The 17483-nt window shown below is 42.7% G+C and overlaps 1 protein-coding gene across 6 annotated transcripts in view; it reads left to right on the top strand.

The window, feature by feature from the left end:
- The window catches only part of Rasgrf2 (Ras protein specific guanine nucleotide releasing factor 2), a 206818-nt gene that overhangs the window by 173729 nt on the left and 15606 nt on the right, over nt 1-17483 (top strand). For 3 of the 6 annotated variants that reach the window (XM_060377767.1, XM_060377766.1, XM_060377765.1), the window contains exons 19-20: nt 2387-2499; nt 13062-13244. The exons of 1 other annotated variant lie outside the window; for it this stretch is intronic. In XM_060377767.1, the coding sequence (XP_060233750.1) occupies nt 2387-2499; nt 13062-13244 (296 nt within the window). The remainder of the gene's footprint in view (nt 1-2386; nt 2500-13061; nt 13245-17483) is intronic. 2 more of the 6 variants (XM_060377769.1, XM_060377768.1) reach the window with 1 other exon arrangement.

The raw sequence follows: 17483 nt of genomic DNA, 5'->3' as shown, positions 1-17483 counted from the left end.
CAGAGTTCCAGAGAAACCCGCATAACAGGGAGATGTTGGGCCATAAATAGGTGACATTTTATGGAAACATTATTTAATATTGATAGGAGAGATACTGTCTTTATCTAACTCTTTATCTAACTCATCGCTATTAACAATGTTGATCTCCCAACATCTATGATTTAAAATGATCCAGAAGGTTAATTCCTCAAAAATAATTTTCTTTAATGTTAGAATGTAATTATAGTAATGGATAATAAGTGAACAATATAATAATGTGGCTATTATAATAGAATATTCTGTAATATTATAACAATTTATGTGTATAACAATCGCGCCTGCTTGCACAGACAGACTAGCAGTCTCTGAGAGCAAGGCCTTCCTCTGCAGCTCTGGCAGCCCTGTTCATTCTGACAGTCCCAGCTTCTGGTGGGGGATGATGCATCTGAATCCTCGTCACAAGAGCGCAAGAGCCACAGATTCACATCTTTATTCTGTTTGTCCCATGATATTTTACCATGAAAAATTTCAAATCAATGGAAAGCTTACTAAAACAGCATAGTGACACACACCTGGAATCAGAGTGTTTACACTCGTCTCCCTTACCTCCTCCCCACCCTTTACAAACCGAGAACACGCCAACGGAAAAACGATCAACTCTTGGACAGTTTACCCCTGGTACAGTGCTCCACAGACGGCTGTAGCCCAGGTCCCAGGCTGCTGCTGAGTTGGTTTTCTTTCTAGTGAAAACATTCATTGTTTTGTTGTTTTGTCTTTTATGGCATTTACATTTTACAGGATATAGGTCAAGGCCTCTTCACAGTTAGATGAAAATTTGGCATGCACACAGTTTTGACGTTGCTATGGCTGGAGACATGAGTGACATCACCAAGTTCTTCCTTAGTAACAAGGATGGTTAGGGGGTTTCCTGTGAAACTCAGTGCTTTTCAGCAGCCCATGTGCTCCACCACTTCAGCATCGTTGGTGATCCTTGCCTGAGTCAGTTAGGACTGATTTGGTTGAAAATGCTGATTTTTTTCCTGATTCACTTATTCCTCCAACTTCCAAGTTACAGTTGTTCTAGAAAGGACAGTTTAATCTCCTACTCGCTTATGCATGCATTCCTCTATTATAATATATCTACTTATCCAATCATCCATACATCCACCCACCCACCCATCCACCATCCATCCATTTATTAACCCACTCAACCACACTTCCATCCTTTTATCCATCCATCCACCCACCCATCCATCCACCCACCCATCCATCCATTTATTCATCTGTCTACCCCCCTACCCACCCATCCACCCTCCCACCCACCCATCCACCCATCCATCCATCTACCCACCCAGCCACCCACCTACCCATCCATCCATCCATCTACCCATCCATTCATTCATTTACCCACTCAACAACCCTTCCATCCATCTACCCACCCACCCACCCTCCCATCCACCCACCCACCCATCCATCCATGTATCCACCTACCCATACTCACCTCTTTGTATCCCCACCCATCTTCATTTACCCACGCAACCACCCTTCCATCCATTTCTAGGAATGTCTCACAAATTCTTATCTCTCATTTTTCGGTACTATGCTCCAGTCTAGCTAACTCTGCTCATTATCTGTCTCGTCAGCGTTTCTCTTGTCTCTGGCACAGCCACACCAGTTTCTGAAAATCATTTCGTTTTATCCTTTAGCATACTTGTTATACTACATATAAGTTCATTGACATCAATAGCCTTAGCATATTCATTCACATGACCACCCAAATAACACATTTTATTCATACAACAATTTCGTTTTAAGTTACTGCTATGTGCTTTTTTCTGATGTTACTCATTGTCCACTAGAAAACCAGGCAACTGCATTGGTCTTTAAAATATGCTACACTAAATTGTGATAATAGTGAATTATGCACTCCATGGAGCACAAGAGAAAGCACTCAACCACTGTGTCAGTTAAGGGCTTCAAGGAGAGTGTTATCAACTCCAAGATCTGAGAGATAAATGATACTCCACCTGGGGAGGGGCACAGTGTCAGGGTTGAGGAAATACAGTTCCTTCTAGGGAATTGAACAAGCAGGCAGTGCAATCCTGTATGTGTTGAGGCAGGATGTTTGGAGGGGCGAGGGGAGTTGAGGGAAGAAGCTGGGTGCTTTTGTAACGGCTGCTGGAGACGAGGCCTAGCTAGTGTCCCACAAGCAACAGTATTCAGCTCAGCTTGGCTACCTGCTCTCATCTCCCTGTTCAAGTCAGGGCCACGAGGAGCATGCAGCAAGGAGCTCTGAGACTGTGCATTTCAGTTTCGTACCTGGCTTTCGGGGAAACCATCAATAGTGTCACAGGACACAGAGCTAACCCTGAACTGAAGATCTGAAAAGGTTCATTTTATTTTATAGGATTTTGAACTCAATAATGAACTCAAAATGAATGTTCTGAACTTGCTAGAAGAAGTTCTACGAGACCCAGACCTTCTTCCTCAAGAAAGGAAAGCCACGGCCAACATCCTGAGGTAAAGGCCAGTGCAGCTGTGGCTGGAGTTCCATCACCAGGCTGTGCTCCCTGGAAACAGGCTCAGTGAGAGCACAGGGTACATTTTAGACTTTTCTGGGCAGCAGAGTCTGTGTGCTTAGCAGCAGAGTGTTGTTATCATCTTCTGTTTGGATTTTTTGGGGGTGGGGGAGTTGTTGGTACAGTTTGAGGTCCTCTGTGCCAGGGAGACTTTGGACTGTAGGCATAACCTGTGTGGTGATGGTTTCTGTAGAGCCACACAGGAAGGGCTTCCTGCTGTGAATCCAGGTAGCCGTGCGGAGAAGCTTTTATTCTGTCTGGGAGCACTGATTCCGGATCACAGCCCAGCTTTGTGGCAGGATGGCAGTGTTTCTGTGTGAGTGGTGACACTCCTGCAAAGCAGTGACCCCTGAACCTTAGCTGGCTGCAGTCGTCCTAGGCAGCTTTCCCAGTCACTTATCTCAAGTTCTCCATGTCAGGTAAGGTCCCTTCTTAGGTGAGGTTGGTAAAGCATGTCTATGTGGTGAAGGCTTGGACATGGGAGACCTTACTAGAAACCCGTGATTGTCCGTAGTTGTAACATCCAGCATGAACTGATGGGGGGAGGCATTTTTTCTAGTTCACCTACAAGAAGAGTGCATCCATCATGGTTTTATGCGGGCATTTCAGTTACAGCTTCCCAGCTCACGCATGGGCACTTCTTCTGCCCCTACTTGAGAGTACGGAGCCTGGTATCTATCTGCTGGGCCTATTTCCAACTCAGCATTCCAGTTTTCAGTTCTTTCTTCACCTACAGCCTGGAAGTGACCTTTGTTTCTCTCAAGCTTGTCTGCATTGTGTCGTAATAAATTACATAAAAAGCATGTGTGGAGAGGACTCCGTTCAGCCCAGTAAACCATGTGATTGGAAGTCCCCCCGATGCAACATGCCAAACTCAAGATGTGGTGGCTTAGCAACTGTGCCACAGCTCATCCATGTTCCCCATGAAGTTTCCAGAGCCAGACATTTGTCATCCAGAAGCTGTTAGAAATTTAACTGTGTTCCCATTGGAAAACTGACATTTTCAAGTCATGGCATCTTCTACCTCAAAATAGGACCCCATTCCTGAATAACAGCTCTGTAGGCACAGTCAGCTAAGTGGAGGACATCCTGGGAGGTGGGGCTCTACTCTAAAGTGACTGATGTCATTTTCAGGAGATGGCCATGGAAGACAAAGAGACAGAGAGTACCATGTGGAGATGGGACAGAAAGTGCAATTATATAGCCACAAGCCAAGGAACACCAAGGTGCTGGCAGAGCACCTGAAGCTAGAAAATGCAAGGAAGTGTTTCTTTAAAGATGTTAGAGATGCACACCCCTACTGGCATTTTTTACCTCAGACTTCTGTTGCAGAATTCTATACATACCTGTTTTCTCAGTTGCCTACGTTGTGGTGTTTTGCAGGGGCAGCCTTCCATATATTTTCTATTCTATGAAAATATCTTACTAAGCTGAGGTATTCTCTTACCCAGTGTTTTCCTGATTTCAGAATTATAACTCCATGCCCAAGTAGAATGCAGTTTCATTGGATGAATGCTTTTGCCCAGGACTGATTGTTACTCATTTTCTAATTATGTAAATAGTTGACAGGTACAGGTTTCTGTCTGTTTCAAGAGGTGACTTGAGAAACCAGTTACCTGGAGTTAGTATGCACAGGGAATCATATTTACCATTCCAGGTTTATTACTTAGCAGGCATCCTAAGTCAGCTGCTTCTGCTGAATAATGATCCAATCAGCAAAGGCCAGTGAGGAATTGACATATTTGTAAACCGCTTGTGGGAATACCACGGAACAGAGACCTTTCTCACCTTTGCAGGTTGACCCAGAGTTCAGTCTTACCTTTAACCACTTAGAACCTCCAATTTTGATAACAAATCTAAACTTTAATTTCTTCATTTATTAGTCAGGCTGTTGTGAGGACTTCATGATTTAGTGTGGTATAAAGAGGCTGACAGAAATAATGCCTGCACCATAGTTACCCACATTACAGTTACTTGTTATTTCTGTAATTGAAGAAATAAATTTTCCATTCATGGAATGCAACCTCCTTCTTCCCTTCTATGCCCAATGGTGTTACATATTAAATACACATTCCTTCAGTTAATTATATTGCTGACTTATATGGTGGGAAGGATCCTTTTATGTCCATCAAAACTGGAAGTCAGGAGTTAGGAGGTGAAAAGCAAGTCTTGTTTCAGTGGATCCTAGACCAGAGCCAGGGGCCTCCTCATCTGATGAGGAACAGCTAATATCATGGGGAATAAGAATGTACCCTATTCAAGATGTTAGAAATTTATGCATATTCCACTAAAATATAAACACAAAACACACAGTTAAACCTGTATTACATTATGATATTAAAGCAAAATATTGTGGCTGAAGAGATGGCTGAGCAGTTAAGACTCAAGTCTGAGTTCCAGCACCTTCTCCAGGTGGCTCACAAACACCTGTAATCCAGATTCGGAGATTCGGCACACTCCTCTGGGATGCACACTGCACTACATGCACACATACCCTCAACACAAACATAGACATCATTAGAAAAAAATATTTACTTTTAGGGAAGCAAAAGTTTCCTATGACAAGGCATTGAAAAATGCTGACAAAAATACGTAATTATGATCAGTTGTTGGTTGTCCCATTTGTGAAGAAAATCTTTGCCCAAGACTTACTTACATTTCTAAAACTGGGCATGATGGCTCATGCCTATAAGCTCAGCGCTTGGGAAGCTAAGGCAAGATTGCCATGAGTTAAAGGCCAATATGAGCTACATTGTGAGTTTCAGGCTATCATGGGTCATAGTCTGAGACCGACACTGGTTTATCAGGTGTCTTCAGAACTGGCTGCAAAGTCCTCCTCTGTGGCCTAGCAGGGCTGCTCCTCCCTGGGGGGGAGGGGTGTCAAAGAGCCCACCATCAAGTTCATGTCAGAGACAGTCCCTGTTCCCCTTATTAGGGTACCCACTTGGATACTGAGCTACCAAGGGCTACATCTGAGCGGGGACTCTAGGTTGCATCCATATGTGGTCCTTGTTTTTAGAAACAGTCTCATAAAAGACCCCGTGCCCAGATATATTTGGTCCTTGTGGAGCTCCTGTACTCTCCAGGTCGTATTAACTACCCCCCACCTTTTTTTTTGTTGTTGTTCCCTTCACTCTGCCGGAGGTTTGGTTATGAGTCTTAATATCTGTTTTGATACACTGCTAGGTAGAGTCTTCCAGAGGCCCTCTGCAGTAGGCTCTTGTCCTGTTACTTGTTTGCTCCTACATCCAATGTCCATCCCATTTGTCTTTCTAAGTGAGGATTGATCATCGTACCCTGGGTCCTCTTTCTTGTTTATCTTCTTTAGGTGGATAGATTTCAGTATATTTATCCTATCTTATAGGTCTATATAAGTGAGTATATACCATGTGTATCTTTCCGCTTTTGGGATACCTCACTCAGGATGATCATCTCTAGGTCCCACCATTTGCCTGCCAATTTCATGATTTTCTCTTTTTAATTGCTGAGTAGTATTCCATTGTGTAAAAGTACCACAATTTCTGTATCCATTCCTCAACTGAGGGACATCTGGGTTGTTTCCAGGTTCTGGCTATTACAAATAAAGCTGCTACAAACATGGTTGAGCAAATGTCCTTGTTATGTACTTGAACTTCTTTTGGATATATGACTAGGAGTGGTATAGCTGGATCTTGAGGAAGCACTATTCCTAATTGTCTGAGAAAGCACCAGATTGATTTCCAAAGTGGTTGTACAAGTTTACATTCCCACCAGCAATGGAGGAGGGTTCCCCTTTCTCCACAACCTCTCCAGAAGGTGTTGTCACTTGAGTTTTTGATCTTAGCCATTCTGGTGGGTGTCAGGTGAAATCTCAGGGTCATTTTGATTTGCATCTCTCTGATGGCTAAGGACACTGAGCATTTCTTTAAGTGTTTCTCTGCCATTCTGTATTCCTCTATTGAGAATTCTCTGTTTAGCTCTGTACCCCATTTTTTAATCGGATTGCTTCATTTGTTGCTTTTTAACTTCTTTAGTTCTTTATATATTCTGGATATCAGCCCTCTGTCAGATGTAGGGTTGGTGAAGATCCTTTCCCAGTTGTAGGCTGTCGTTTTGTTTTGATGACTATGTCCTTTGCTTTACAGAAGCTTTTCAGCTTCATAAGGTCCCATTTATCAATTGTTGCTCTTAGAGCCTGTGCTGTTGGTGTTCTGTTCAGGCAGTTGTCTCCTGTGCCAATGAGTTTCAATGTCTTACCCACTTTTTCTTCTAACTGATTTAGTATATCTGGTTTTATGTTGATATCTTTGATTCACTTGGACTTTAGTTTTGTGCAGGGTGATAAATATGGATCTATTTTCATTTTTCTGCATGTAGACATCCAGTTGGACCAACACCATTTGTTGAAGATACTGTCTTTTTTCCACTGAATGGTTTTGGCTTCTTTGTCAAAAATTAAGTATCCATAGGTATGTGGGTTTAATTTTGGGTCTTCTATTAGGTTCCATTGATCCACTATTCTATTTCTATGTCAATACCATGCTGTTTTTATTACTATTGCTCTGTAGTACAGCTTGAGATCAGGGATGGAGATGCCTCCAGGTGATCTATTGTTGTACAGGATCATTTTGGAAATTCTGAGTTTTTTTGTTTCTCCATATGAAGTTGATAATTTTTCCTCTCAAGATCTATAAAGAATTATGTTTGTAATTTGATGGGAATTGCATTGAATCTGTAGATTGCTTTTGGCAGGATGGCCATTTTCACTATGTTAACCCAACCGATCCATGAGCATGGGAGATCTTTCCATCTTCTGATATCTTCTTCAATTTCTTTCTTCAGAGACTTGAAGTTTTTCTCAAACAGGTCTTTTACTTGCTTGGTTAGAGTCACTCCAAGGTACTTTTATGTTATTAGTGGCTATTGTGAAGGATGTCGTTTCCCTAATTTCTTTCTCAGCCTTTTTGTCTTGGGTATACAGGAGGGCTTCTGATTTTTTTTTTAGTTAATTTTGTGTCCAGCCACTTTGCTGAAGGTGTTTATCAGCTGAAGGCGTTCTCTGGTTGAATTTTTGGGATTGCTCATGTATACTATCATATCATCTGCAAATAGTGACACTTTGACCTCTTCTGTTCCAATTTGTATCCTTTGATCTCCTTTAGTTGTCTTATTGCTCTAGCTAGAACTTCAAGTACTAAGTACTATGTTGAAGAGATATGGAGAGAGTGGGCAGCCATGCCTTGTCCTTGATTTCAGTGGGATTGGTTTGAGTTTCTCTCCATTGAGTTTGATGTTGGCTATAGGTTTGCTGTATATTGCCTTTTCCTATGTTTAGGTATGTTCCTTGAATCTGATCTCTCCAAGACTTTAAACATGAATGGGTGTTGGATTTTGTCAAATGCTTTTTTGGCATCTAAGGAGATTATCATGTAGGTTTTCTCCTTCAGTTTGTTTATATGGTGGATTACATTGATGGATTTCCATATATTGAACCACCCTTGCATGCCTGGGATGAAGCCTACTTGGTCATGGTAGATGATATCTTTTACTCCTCCCCCTTCTTGTCTCTCATTAGAAAATAAACAAGTTTCTAGGGGATAATAATAAAATAAAATAATACAGAAAAAAGTCTGTCATGTCAGAATTGGACAATAGAAGGAGAGAGTCCAAGAGAAGGTGCAAGAATCAGAAACCCACTTCGTCTCACACTCAGGAATCCCATCAAATCTCCAAACCAAAATCCACAATATATACAATAAAGGACATACAGAGTTAAAAAAAATAAAGAAGAAAAGTATAAATAAAATAAATGATAAAATTAAAAAAGAAAAGAAAAGCCCTGACACAACATTGTGAGACTAGGAGTCCCCAGAGATGCCCTTGAGTTAGTTTTCTGCCGGCCGTCTACTGCTGGGCATGCAGCTCACCCTTAAGAGTGGCTGGTTTCCCCAGTGAGGCTCCCTTAGAGAAAACTCAGTTTTCATTTGTAGGCGGTTGTCCACTGGAGATTGTTTGTGGGTTAAATGGAGGTATGTGTCTACTTCCTTTAGCATTAGGACTCCATCTGGTAGAGACCCATTCATGCTCTGAGCCTGCTGCCTTTATCCCCGTGGGTTCATATGTGCATAGATCTGGTTGATTTAGAGGGCCTTGTTTTCTTAGTGTCATCCATTCCCTCTGGCTTTTGTACTTTTTCTGCCTCCTCTTGCTCAGAGTTCCCCGAGCTCTGAGGGGAGGAATTCGATTTGAGACATCTGGTTTAGGGCTGAGCGTTCCAAGGTCTCTATACTCCACATGATGTCTGACTGTGGGTCTCTGTGTTTGTTCCCATCTGCTGCAGGAGGAAGCTTCTCTCATGATGGTTGAATAAGGCACTTATATATGAGTACAGCAGGATGTCATTTTATTGCTACATTCTTTTGGTAGAACAGTAGCGTCTGATTTCCCCTGGGTCTCTGAGCTGTCTCGTTGTGTATGGGTATGGGTTGGGTATGGGTTGGGTATGGGCTCGGTCCCATCAGATATTGGTTGGTAACTCCCACAAAACCTGTGCCATTGTTGCACTAGCATATACTGCAGTCAGGGCATTAAGACTGCAGGCTCTGTCACTGGGTTGTTTTATGTCTCTCCTTTGGTGGCTTTCAGAGTACCTTCCTGTCCCACAGATGCTAGCATCCAGGGGTGAAAGCCTTTATGGAGGCCAGCTTGACGTCTTCATTTTCAGTGAGCTCTGTAGGTGCTGTCTCTATCAACAGGACCTTGCTGTCAGTTTGTGGAGAGCAACCTACAGTCTTGACATCAGCCTGGGTTGTTCAGCAGTTCCCATGGGGCTCCTTTGCCAACATCTCAATTAGGTGTAAACGCAATACTGGTACTGACACTTCATTTGGTGACAAGAGATGGCTAGCTGAAGCTTTGTCTCCCCGTTATTTGGTGATTTCATTTAGATTCCCTTCATATATGTGTATGTTGTAAGAAACTTTCTTTGAAAGTCTGGTAGGATTCTGCACTGAAAGCATCTGGTCCTAGGCTTTGTTTGGTTGGGAGGCTTTTAATGATGACTTCCGGTTCACTAGGAGTAATAGGTCTGTTAAATTGGTTATCTGATATCCGTTTAATTTTGATAAGTGGTATGTATCAAGATATGTTGGAAGCCACGTGGTCGTCCCGCCAGCAGAAACGCACGCAGACACAAGGATCCTTCCGCAACAAGCCTTTATTACAGTTAAGCGATGAAAGGAGGAGAGGAGAGAGGAAGCCCCGATGTGGCGCTGTTTATATAAGCCCTGGTTGCACCTAAGTGACATGTCAATACCCTGATTGGCTGCTCACTCTTTACCCCGCCTGATGACTCGGGCCCAGCGTGCTTAGCGTGCTTATGCAATTCGCGCATGCGTACTGGAGGCTGTTTACAGTTTTGAGGGCGGAATGTCAGCGCCATCTGGTGGCATCTGAGTCTCAGCTCTCCACATCCCCCTTTTGTTTTAATAAATGAAAACTGCCTTAAAGCCTTGCAAGTGTGGCACAAGAGAGCCCTAAGCTCGATCAAGCGAACTCCTTCTTTGGGGAGTAAGCGATCAAGAGCTTTAGATTATTCCCTTACCCCACCAGGTGCAATGGAGACAAGTCCTCTGGGTGCAGGGGCTAAGGGAGAAGATTAAAAATGGAGGTGACACCCATTCCCGTGCAATGGAATAAAATTCCAGGGAGTGCAAGGGCTGTCATCCTCCTATCTAGGTACCATAGCCGTGTAGGCAAAGGCAACATTGTGACTTGGATCACTCATCGACTCAGTGCAATGGGTAAAACCCCTGAGGTGCATCGACTGAGTGTCACAGTCTGTTTTAATTTTTTAACATGGATAACCAAATTTTGGGAGATGATCCTTGTTTCAAGGCCATAAGCGCTTGCGCGATCGCGACCTAGTCACGTTTGTGTTGGGTATTGAGTTTTCAGAACAACCAGAGTAAAAACACTAAGCCACAACATAATGCTGCACCAAACATTCCAACCCCCACCCAATCTTAAAGTAAGAAAAGGCGGAAGAAACCCAGGATAATAAGCCATCTGTGAGCGATGAATCCACTCGAGTAGAATTAGTGGTCACCATCGCCGCCCTTAATTCTTCAAGTACTAGCAGGTGTATTTGTTGAAAGATCATTTTCAGCTGTCACGAGCTTTCGCGTGAGGCGCTCCGGTACCCAGAATGGATTGTTTTCTTTCTGTGGGAAAACACAAACAGCTCCCCTGGATCTTATTAAGATAGGATCCGGACCAGTCAAGACATCCTTCCATTTGATAATTTCCTTAGGCTTATCAGGCTCTAAGCAGTGGTGATCAGCCGCCGAATGGCCCTGACTGTCCAAATTTAAAAATTGAGAGTAAAGAGTGCCAAGGAAACAGTCACTCGTGGCACTGAGGGCAGAGCCTCCTCGACTCCCCCTTTTTGTTTTATTAAGTAGGATTTTAGAGTGCGATGAGCATGTTCAATAATACCCTGACCTTGAGGGTTATATGGGAGACCCGTTAGATGGGTCACTTTCATTTGATGACAAAACTGTCCAAATTTTTGAGAAATATAGGCTGGCCCATTGTCAGTTTTTAGAATTTTGGGCTTTCTCCAGGCACTCCATGCCTCTAGGCAATGTTGAGTAACATGGGCTGCCTTTTCTCCAGTCAGGGGAGAAGCAAACATGACTCCAGAGCAAGTATCAATGAAAACATGCAAATATTGAAGTTTACCAAAAAATGAAATGTGGGTAACATCCATCTGCCACACTTGTAGTGGGCAGATTCCTCTGGGATTAATCCCAACATGAGGCATAGGTAAGAACTGACAACAATTTTGACATTGGGTAACAATATCTCTAGCTTCTTTTCTAGTTATGTCAAATCGATGACACAATGTCTCAGCTGTAACATGAAATTTTTTATGAAACTCCTTAGCCAATTCTAAATTTGAAAGGAGGGCAAATGTAATCATCTTTGTGGCTCGATCTGTCAGGTTGTTTCCATGGGACATGGGCCCCGGTAGACCGGAATGAGCCCTAATATGTGTAATAAAAACAGGGGATCTTCTGGTAATTAAGGCAAACTGAATCCTTTGAAAAATTTTTGCAAGCTTTCTAGATGCTTTAATTAATCCAGCAGCCTCTAAGATTTTGGTTGCATTTACCACATAACTAGAATCAGAAACAATATTTAAAGGACCTGGAAATTTTTCCAGAACTTCTAGCACTACTAAACATTTTACAATTTGAGGCGAGGTCTCATTATATTGCTTAGAAACAACTTTATTATTAACCACATAAGCTCCTACTCCTGTTTTTGACCCGTCTGTATAAACCAACAGTGCATCCAGAAGTGGTTCCTGGGACGAGAAAGGAACCTACTTTTGAAATTTGGACCTTTTTAGTGGCAATATGTAATCCCCATTGTTGTAGGGTTTGTAACAAAGGATACAGCATTAAAATTGAACAGTACCTGAACAACATGGTGGCAAACTCATAGCTCCACCCTCTTTATCTCCAGACCAGTATGGCGGCTGGCCACGTGCAACTGAACTCAGCTGGAAACCCTAAACAAACACGGCAGCCAAACTACAGCTTTATGTGCTTTTTATTGCTGAACCATCATGGCGGCAGGCCATGTGCTAGCATTAGCAGGCTGCGACTGACAACACCAAGCACAGCCACTAGGTGCTGCTGATACAGCAAACACTGTGGAGCATCTATAATCCCCCACAACCAAAAGTTTTTAGTGATTAAACAAGCTTTAAAATTAACTGCTTAACAGAACAATTTTAAACTGTAAGAATTATTTTAGCCATACCAAACCTATTAGCTAGAATTTTTTCCTTAAAAGAGCATAAAAACATTTTGTAATGAACAATCACCAGTCCTTTAAATGAATTATGTGGAGAGCACACGGGAGGCAGGGCCTCCTAGCCTGAATCAAAGATGGTGCCGGCCACGTGGGGTGGGGCCTCCTTGCCCGAATTAAAGATGGCGCCGGCCACATGGAAACCTCTGATATACCCCAAGGTCCCGCCCATTTTTCCCAAAGCCAAGATGGCTGCGCCCAGTTGCCAGCCAGGTGGAAGCCTCTGATGAAAGCCAAGATGGCTGCACCCAGGCATTTAGCGGGAATTTTAATCTTATTGGATAAAGAGGCTTTTTTATTGGTTTTTTCTTCTCCTTTTACCTTTTATTCCCAGGGCGTTCTTTCCCTTACCTCTCACTTCCGTGGCTTTAACATCCACAGAAGGGTCTTTTTTCTTAGAGACGTCTCTATTTCTATCCATTGGAGCCCCTAATCTTTCGTCATGTCCTGTTCTGGCATGTCGTCTCGCATCTCCCCTGCCCTTAGCCTTTTGCTAATCCCTTTCCTTCCGAGGCTGCCCTCAAGTTTGCACGAAACCAAAAGAAAGAGGACTATGGCAGCTATCACAGCAGGGAAGGCCATAAGGGCTTCTGCTAGCTGAAATGAAAAACGAGATAAATCAAGATCGAACATGTCTTTCAGGACAAACCTCAATGTTGCGGTTCTGAATCCCTCCCCGCGAATGGGGGCTCTCCTTGGCAGCATGGGCGGTGGCAGGCTCCCTGCTCCCGGGTTTTGGCACCAGATGTTGGAAGCCACGTGGTCGTCCCGCCAGCAGAAACGCACGCAGACACAAGGATCCTTCCGCAACAAGCCTTTATTACAGTTAAGCGATGAAAGGAGGAGAGGAGAGAGGAAGCCCCGATGTGGCGCTGTTTATATAAGCCCTGGTCGCACCTAAGTGACGTGTCAATACCCTGATTGGCTGCTCACTCTTTACCCTGTCTGATGACTCGGGCTTGGCGTGCTTAGCATGTTTACGCAATTCGCGCATGCGTACTGGAGGTTGTTTACAGTTTTGAGGGCAGAATGTCAGCGCCATCTGGTGGCATCTGAGTCTCAGCTCTCCACAAAGATAATTACTCATTTCTTTTAGATCTTCCAATTTAGTGGACTACAGGTTTGTAAACTTTGATTCTCTGAATTTCCTCAGAGTCTGTTGTTTCTAATTGTGTTAATTTAAATATTTTCTCCCTACATTTTAGTTCATTTGACTAAAGGTTTGTCAATCTTATTTTCTCAAAAACCAACTTTTTATTTTATTGATTGTTTGCATTTCTGTTTATTTCTGTTTTATTGATTTCAGCTCTGAGTTTTATTTTTTTCTTGTCATCTACATCTTTGGGGTATTATTTCTTTTTGTTCTAGAGCTTTCACATGTGCTGTTAAGTTACTAGTGTAAGATCTCTCTATTTTCTTTAATGCTGGTACTTTCTTAATGCTATGAAGTTGTCGTTAAGAACTGCCTTTATTGTGTCCCCGAAGTCTGGGTATGGTGTGTTCATTTTCATTCAATTCTAGAAAGTCATTCATCCCTTTCTTGATTCTATCTTGACACATTTTTCATTCAATACCGAGTTGTTCAGTTTCCATAAGTTTGCTGACTTTCTGTTGTTTCCGTTGTTGATATCCAGTTTTAATCTTTGGTGGTCATAGAAGGATGCAGGGTGTTATTTCAGTTTTCTTGTGTCTGTTGACACTTGTTTTTTGTCTAAGCATATGGTCACTTCTGGAGAAAGCTCTATGAGCTACTGAGAAGAAGGTGTACTGTTTTGTGTTTGGGTGAAATGTTATGTAAAGGTCTTTTAGGTGCATTTGGCTGGCGTCAGTTAACATCAGCATTTCTCCGCTTAGCTATTAGCGAGGGCAGGGTATTGAAATCTTCCACTCTCACTGTATGAGGGGCAATGCATTATTTAAGCTATAGAGGCATTTCTTTCACAAACTTTTGGTTCACACCTGTTTGGTGCATAGATGTTAAGAATTGCAGTGTCTTCTTGGATGTTTCCTTTGATGGGTATGCAATGTTCCTTCCTATTTCTTCTGATTTGTATGTTTTTCCAGCTATTAAAACAACTGATTTGGCTTGCTTTTGGGTCCATTTGCTTAGAATATCTTTTTCTACTTTTTTACCCTTAGGTGATGTCTATCCCTGTGTTTTGTTTGTTTGTTTGTTTTGTTTGTTCTGTGTCTTTTATTGGGAATTGAGATGATTGATATTAAGATATATCAAAGCATAGTGTTTTTTGATACCTTGTATTTTGTTGTGGTTGTAGTGTGTGTGTGTGTGTGTCCCCTCTTTTGATTTGCTCGTCTGATATTATTTATTTCTTATGGTTTCTTAGTGTGGTTAATCTAAGTTTTCCTTCTGGGGCAGTGGTTCTTAACCTTCCTTATTTTGTGACTCTAATACAGTTCTTCATGTCGAGATGTCCCCCAACTGTAAAATTATTCTTGTTACATCAGAACTGTAATTTTGCTACTGTTATAAATTATAATGTAAATAGTTGATATGAAGGATATCTGATATGGGACTCCTGTAAAAGGTTGTTTGACCTCCAAAAGGGTTGTGATCCATAGGCTGACAATCACTGCCCTAGTGCATTCTGTAGGGCTGGATTTGTAGATAAATACTGCTTAAAGTTGGCTTTTACCATGGAATGTCTTTATTTCTCCACCCATGGTGATTGAAAGGTTTTCTGGGTACAGTGGTCTGGGCTGACAACTGTGGACTCTAGCATCTATAGAACATCTGCCCAGAACCTTCAGACTTTTAGAGTCTCTATGAGAAGTCAGCTGTTACTTTATTAGGTCTACTTAATATTTTACTTAATTATTTTCTCTTGTAGATATTCTTTCTTTGCTCAGTATGTTGAGTGTTTTGCTTAATATGTGCCGAGGGGAACTTTTTTCTTGTCCAGTCATTTGTTGTTTTGTGTGCTTCTTGTACCTTGATAGGCATCTCCTTCTTTAGGGAAGTTTCCTTCTATGATTTTGTTGAAAATATTTTCTGTGCCTTTGACCTGAGTTTTTCACCTTCCTCTATTCCTGCTATTCTTAGACTTTGGCCTTTTCATAATGTCTGAGATTTTCTGAATGGTTTTGCCAAGATAATTTTAGATTTAACATTTTCTTTGAAAAGTTTCCATTTCTTCTATTAGTCTTCAGTGTCTTTTCCATCTCTTATATTTTGTTGGTGAGGCTTGCCTCCGAGGCTCCTGTTTGAGGTCCTATATTTTTCACTTCCAGATTTCCCTCAGTTTGGGTTTTCATTATTGATTTTATTTCTATTTTCAGGTCTTAGGCTGTTTTACTCCTTTCCCTCCATGGTTTGTATTTTCATAGCTTTCCTTAAGGGGTTTATTCAGTTCCTCTCTAGGACCTCTATCACAGTCATAAAGGCTATTTTAATATCTTTGTTTTGTGTTTCATCTGTGTAGCAGTACTCATGGCTTACTATGGGGGGTGCTGGGCTCTAGTGGAGACATATTGTCCTGGCTGTTGTTGGTTATGTTTTTACTCTGTCATCTGGGCACCTGGGTTTGGGAAGATGGGAAATTTGGGTTCTGAAATATGAACTTGTCTGTGGTGGGTAAGTGTTTTGTTCCTTGGTTTCTGTTGCCTGCTCTGGTCCTTAGCGGAGTGTGGTGGCTGTGTGTTTTCTGGTAGGGAATCTGTGGGGATTCTAAGAGATGTGACAAATGGATTTTCTAAGCAAAATGTGATTGTAGGTTTTGGAGCTGATACTTAGGAATGGGACGGGCTAGGTGGAGAGCCTGAGGGGGTCCACAAGATTGACAGAAGCATAGTGTTCCACCAGGATCTGCTTAGTCTTCCAGGAATGGTGGCAAAGAGTGAGGACAGACTACTGTCTGCTACAGAGACTGGGGAACTGGACATGAAGGAGAGGAGGGAAAGTGGGGGTCCAAAGCACCTACCTGCTTTTCTGGCCTACCTGTTTCTCAGCAGGCTTGGCTGGTGCGATCCCAGGGAATGCCTGCTGGATTGGGAAGTTGGGATAACAAGATGAGTGAGGTGGGAGGTTGGAGGGGAAGGTCTGTGTGATCTGCTGGAGATAGAGGCAGAGGAGGAGGGAGGTTGCAGCAGGTGGTCTACTACAGAGCTGGGAGCAGGACTGTGGGACTGGGTTTGGAAGGAAGAAGGCAGGTGAAGGTAGCCTACCTGCTTCTCTGGCCAGGGTCATTAATGATTTCTATGATTCTAATCCTGCCCCAGCAATGGGGGGGGGGGGAAGCCAACCTTAGCTCCCTGGTGGGACAAGCTGCACGCCTTGGAAATGATGAAATAGTTTAACGCTCAGTGTGTGCTTACAGCTTCATTTTTGAAAACCTAGAATGGTTGGCTTCAATAGCAAGGCACAAAAATGGAATTTCCACTCACTTTAATAATCTTGGACTCAGAATTTCTATAGACTCTAAAATATCTTCTTTCTTTGAAAATGGCACCTTGGGTTTTAATTAACTCTGGTATCATCCATTCAAGGCTAAAAGACAACCTTTTGAAAGCTGCATAGCACTGGGTTTGATTTTCACACCCAAAAAGCAAGATGGCTACCTGCCTGCTCCTGCTCTATGCTCTTACAAGCTTTTCCCACAAGCTGGGAGGAGGCGCACTTACTCTCTACTCAGCTTCTACTGGGAACATGGAGCGGGGGTAGAGGAGCAGGTGTGGTAAGGGGCTAGAAGAACATGGGTGGGTGCTGGCCTATGGCTACAGCTTACAGAGAGAACACAACTACAGAGATTCTAGAGGCCTGCCCTTGACAGGAGCAGCACCCCAGGCACCCTCAGGCTCACTGTGACAGAGGTTGTTTTATTACAACCTTGGATTGCATCTAAATAGTTGGCTCTTCCTTCTAAATCATTGGTCATGCACGACATGGGTGGTTTTCTGTTTTGCCTGCACAGTAGTCCATTGTACCTCACAGCTTCAGACACCTGAACCCTCTCACTTCCCAACCAGGGAAAGCAGAAACTCGTGTCGTAGCTTCCTGGCATAGCCATTTTCTTTTAGTCATGGAGCATATATTATATATTTCCTTAT

This window comes from Meriones unguiculatus, chromosome 2, assembly GCF_030254825.1.
Source record: "Meriones unguiculatus strain TT.TT164.6M chromosome 2, Bangor_MerUng_6.1, whole genome shotgun sequence".
In the NCBI taxonomy this organism is placed as follows: domain Eukaryota; kingdom Metazoa; phylum Chordata; class Mammalia; order Rodentia; family Muridae; genus Meriones; species Meriones unguiculatus.
Note: the sequence above shows the minus strand (reverse complement) of the source record. Positions and strands in the feature narration are given on the sequence as shown.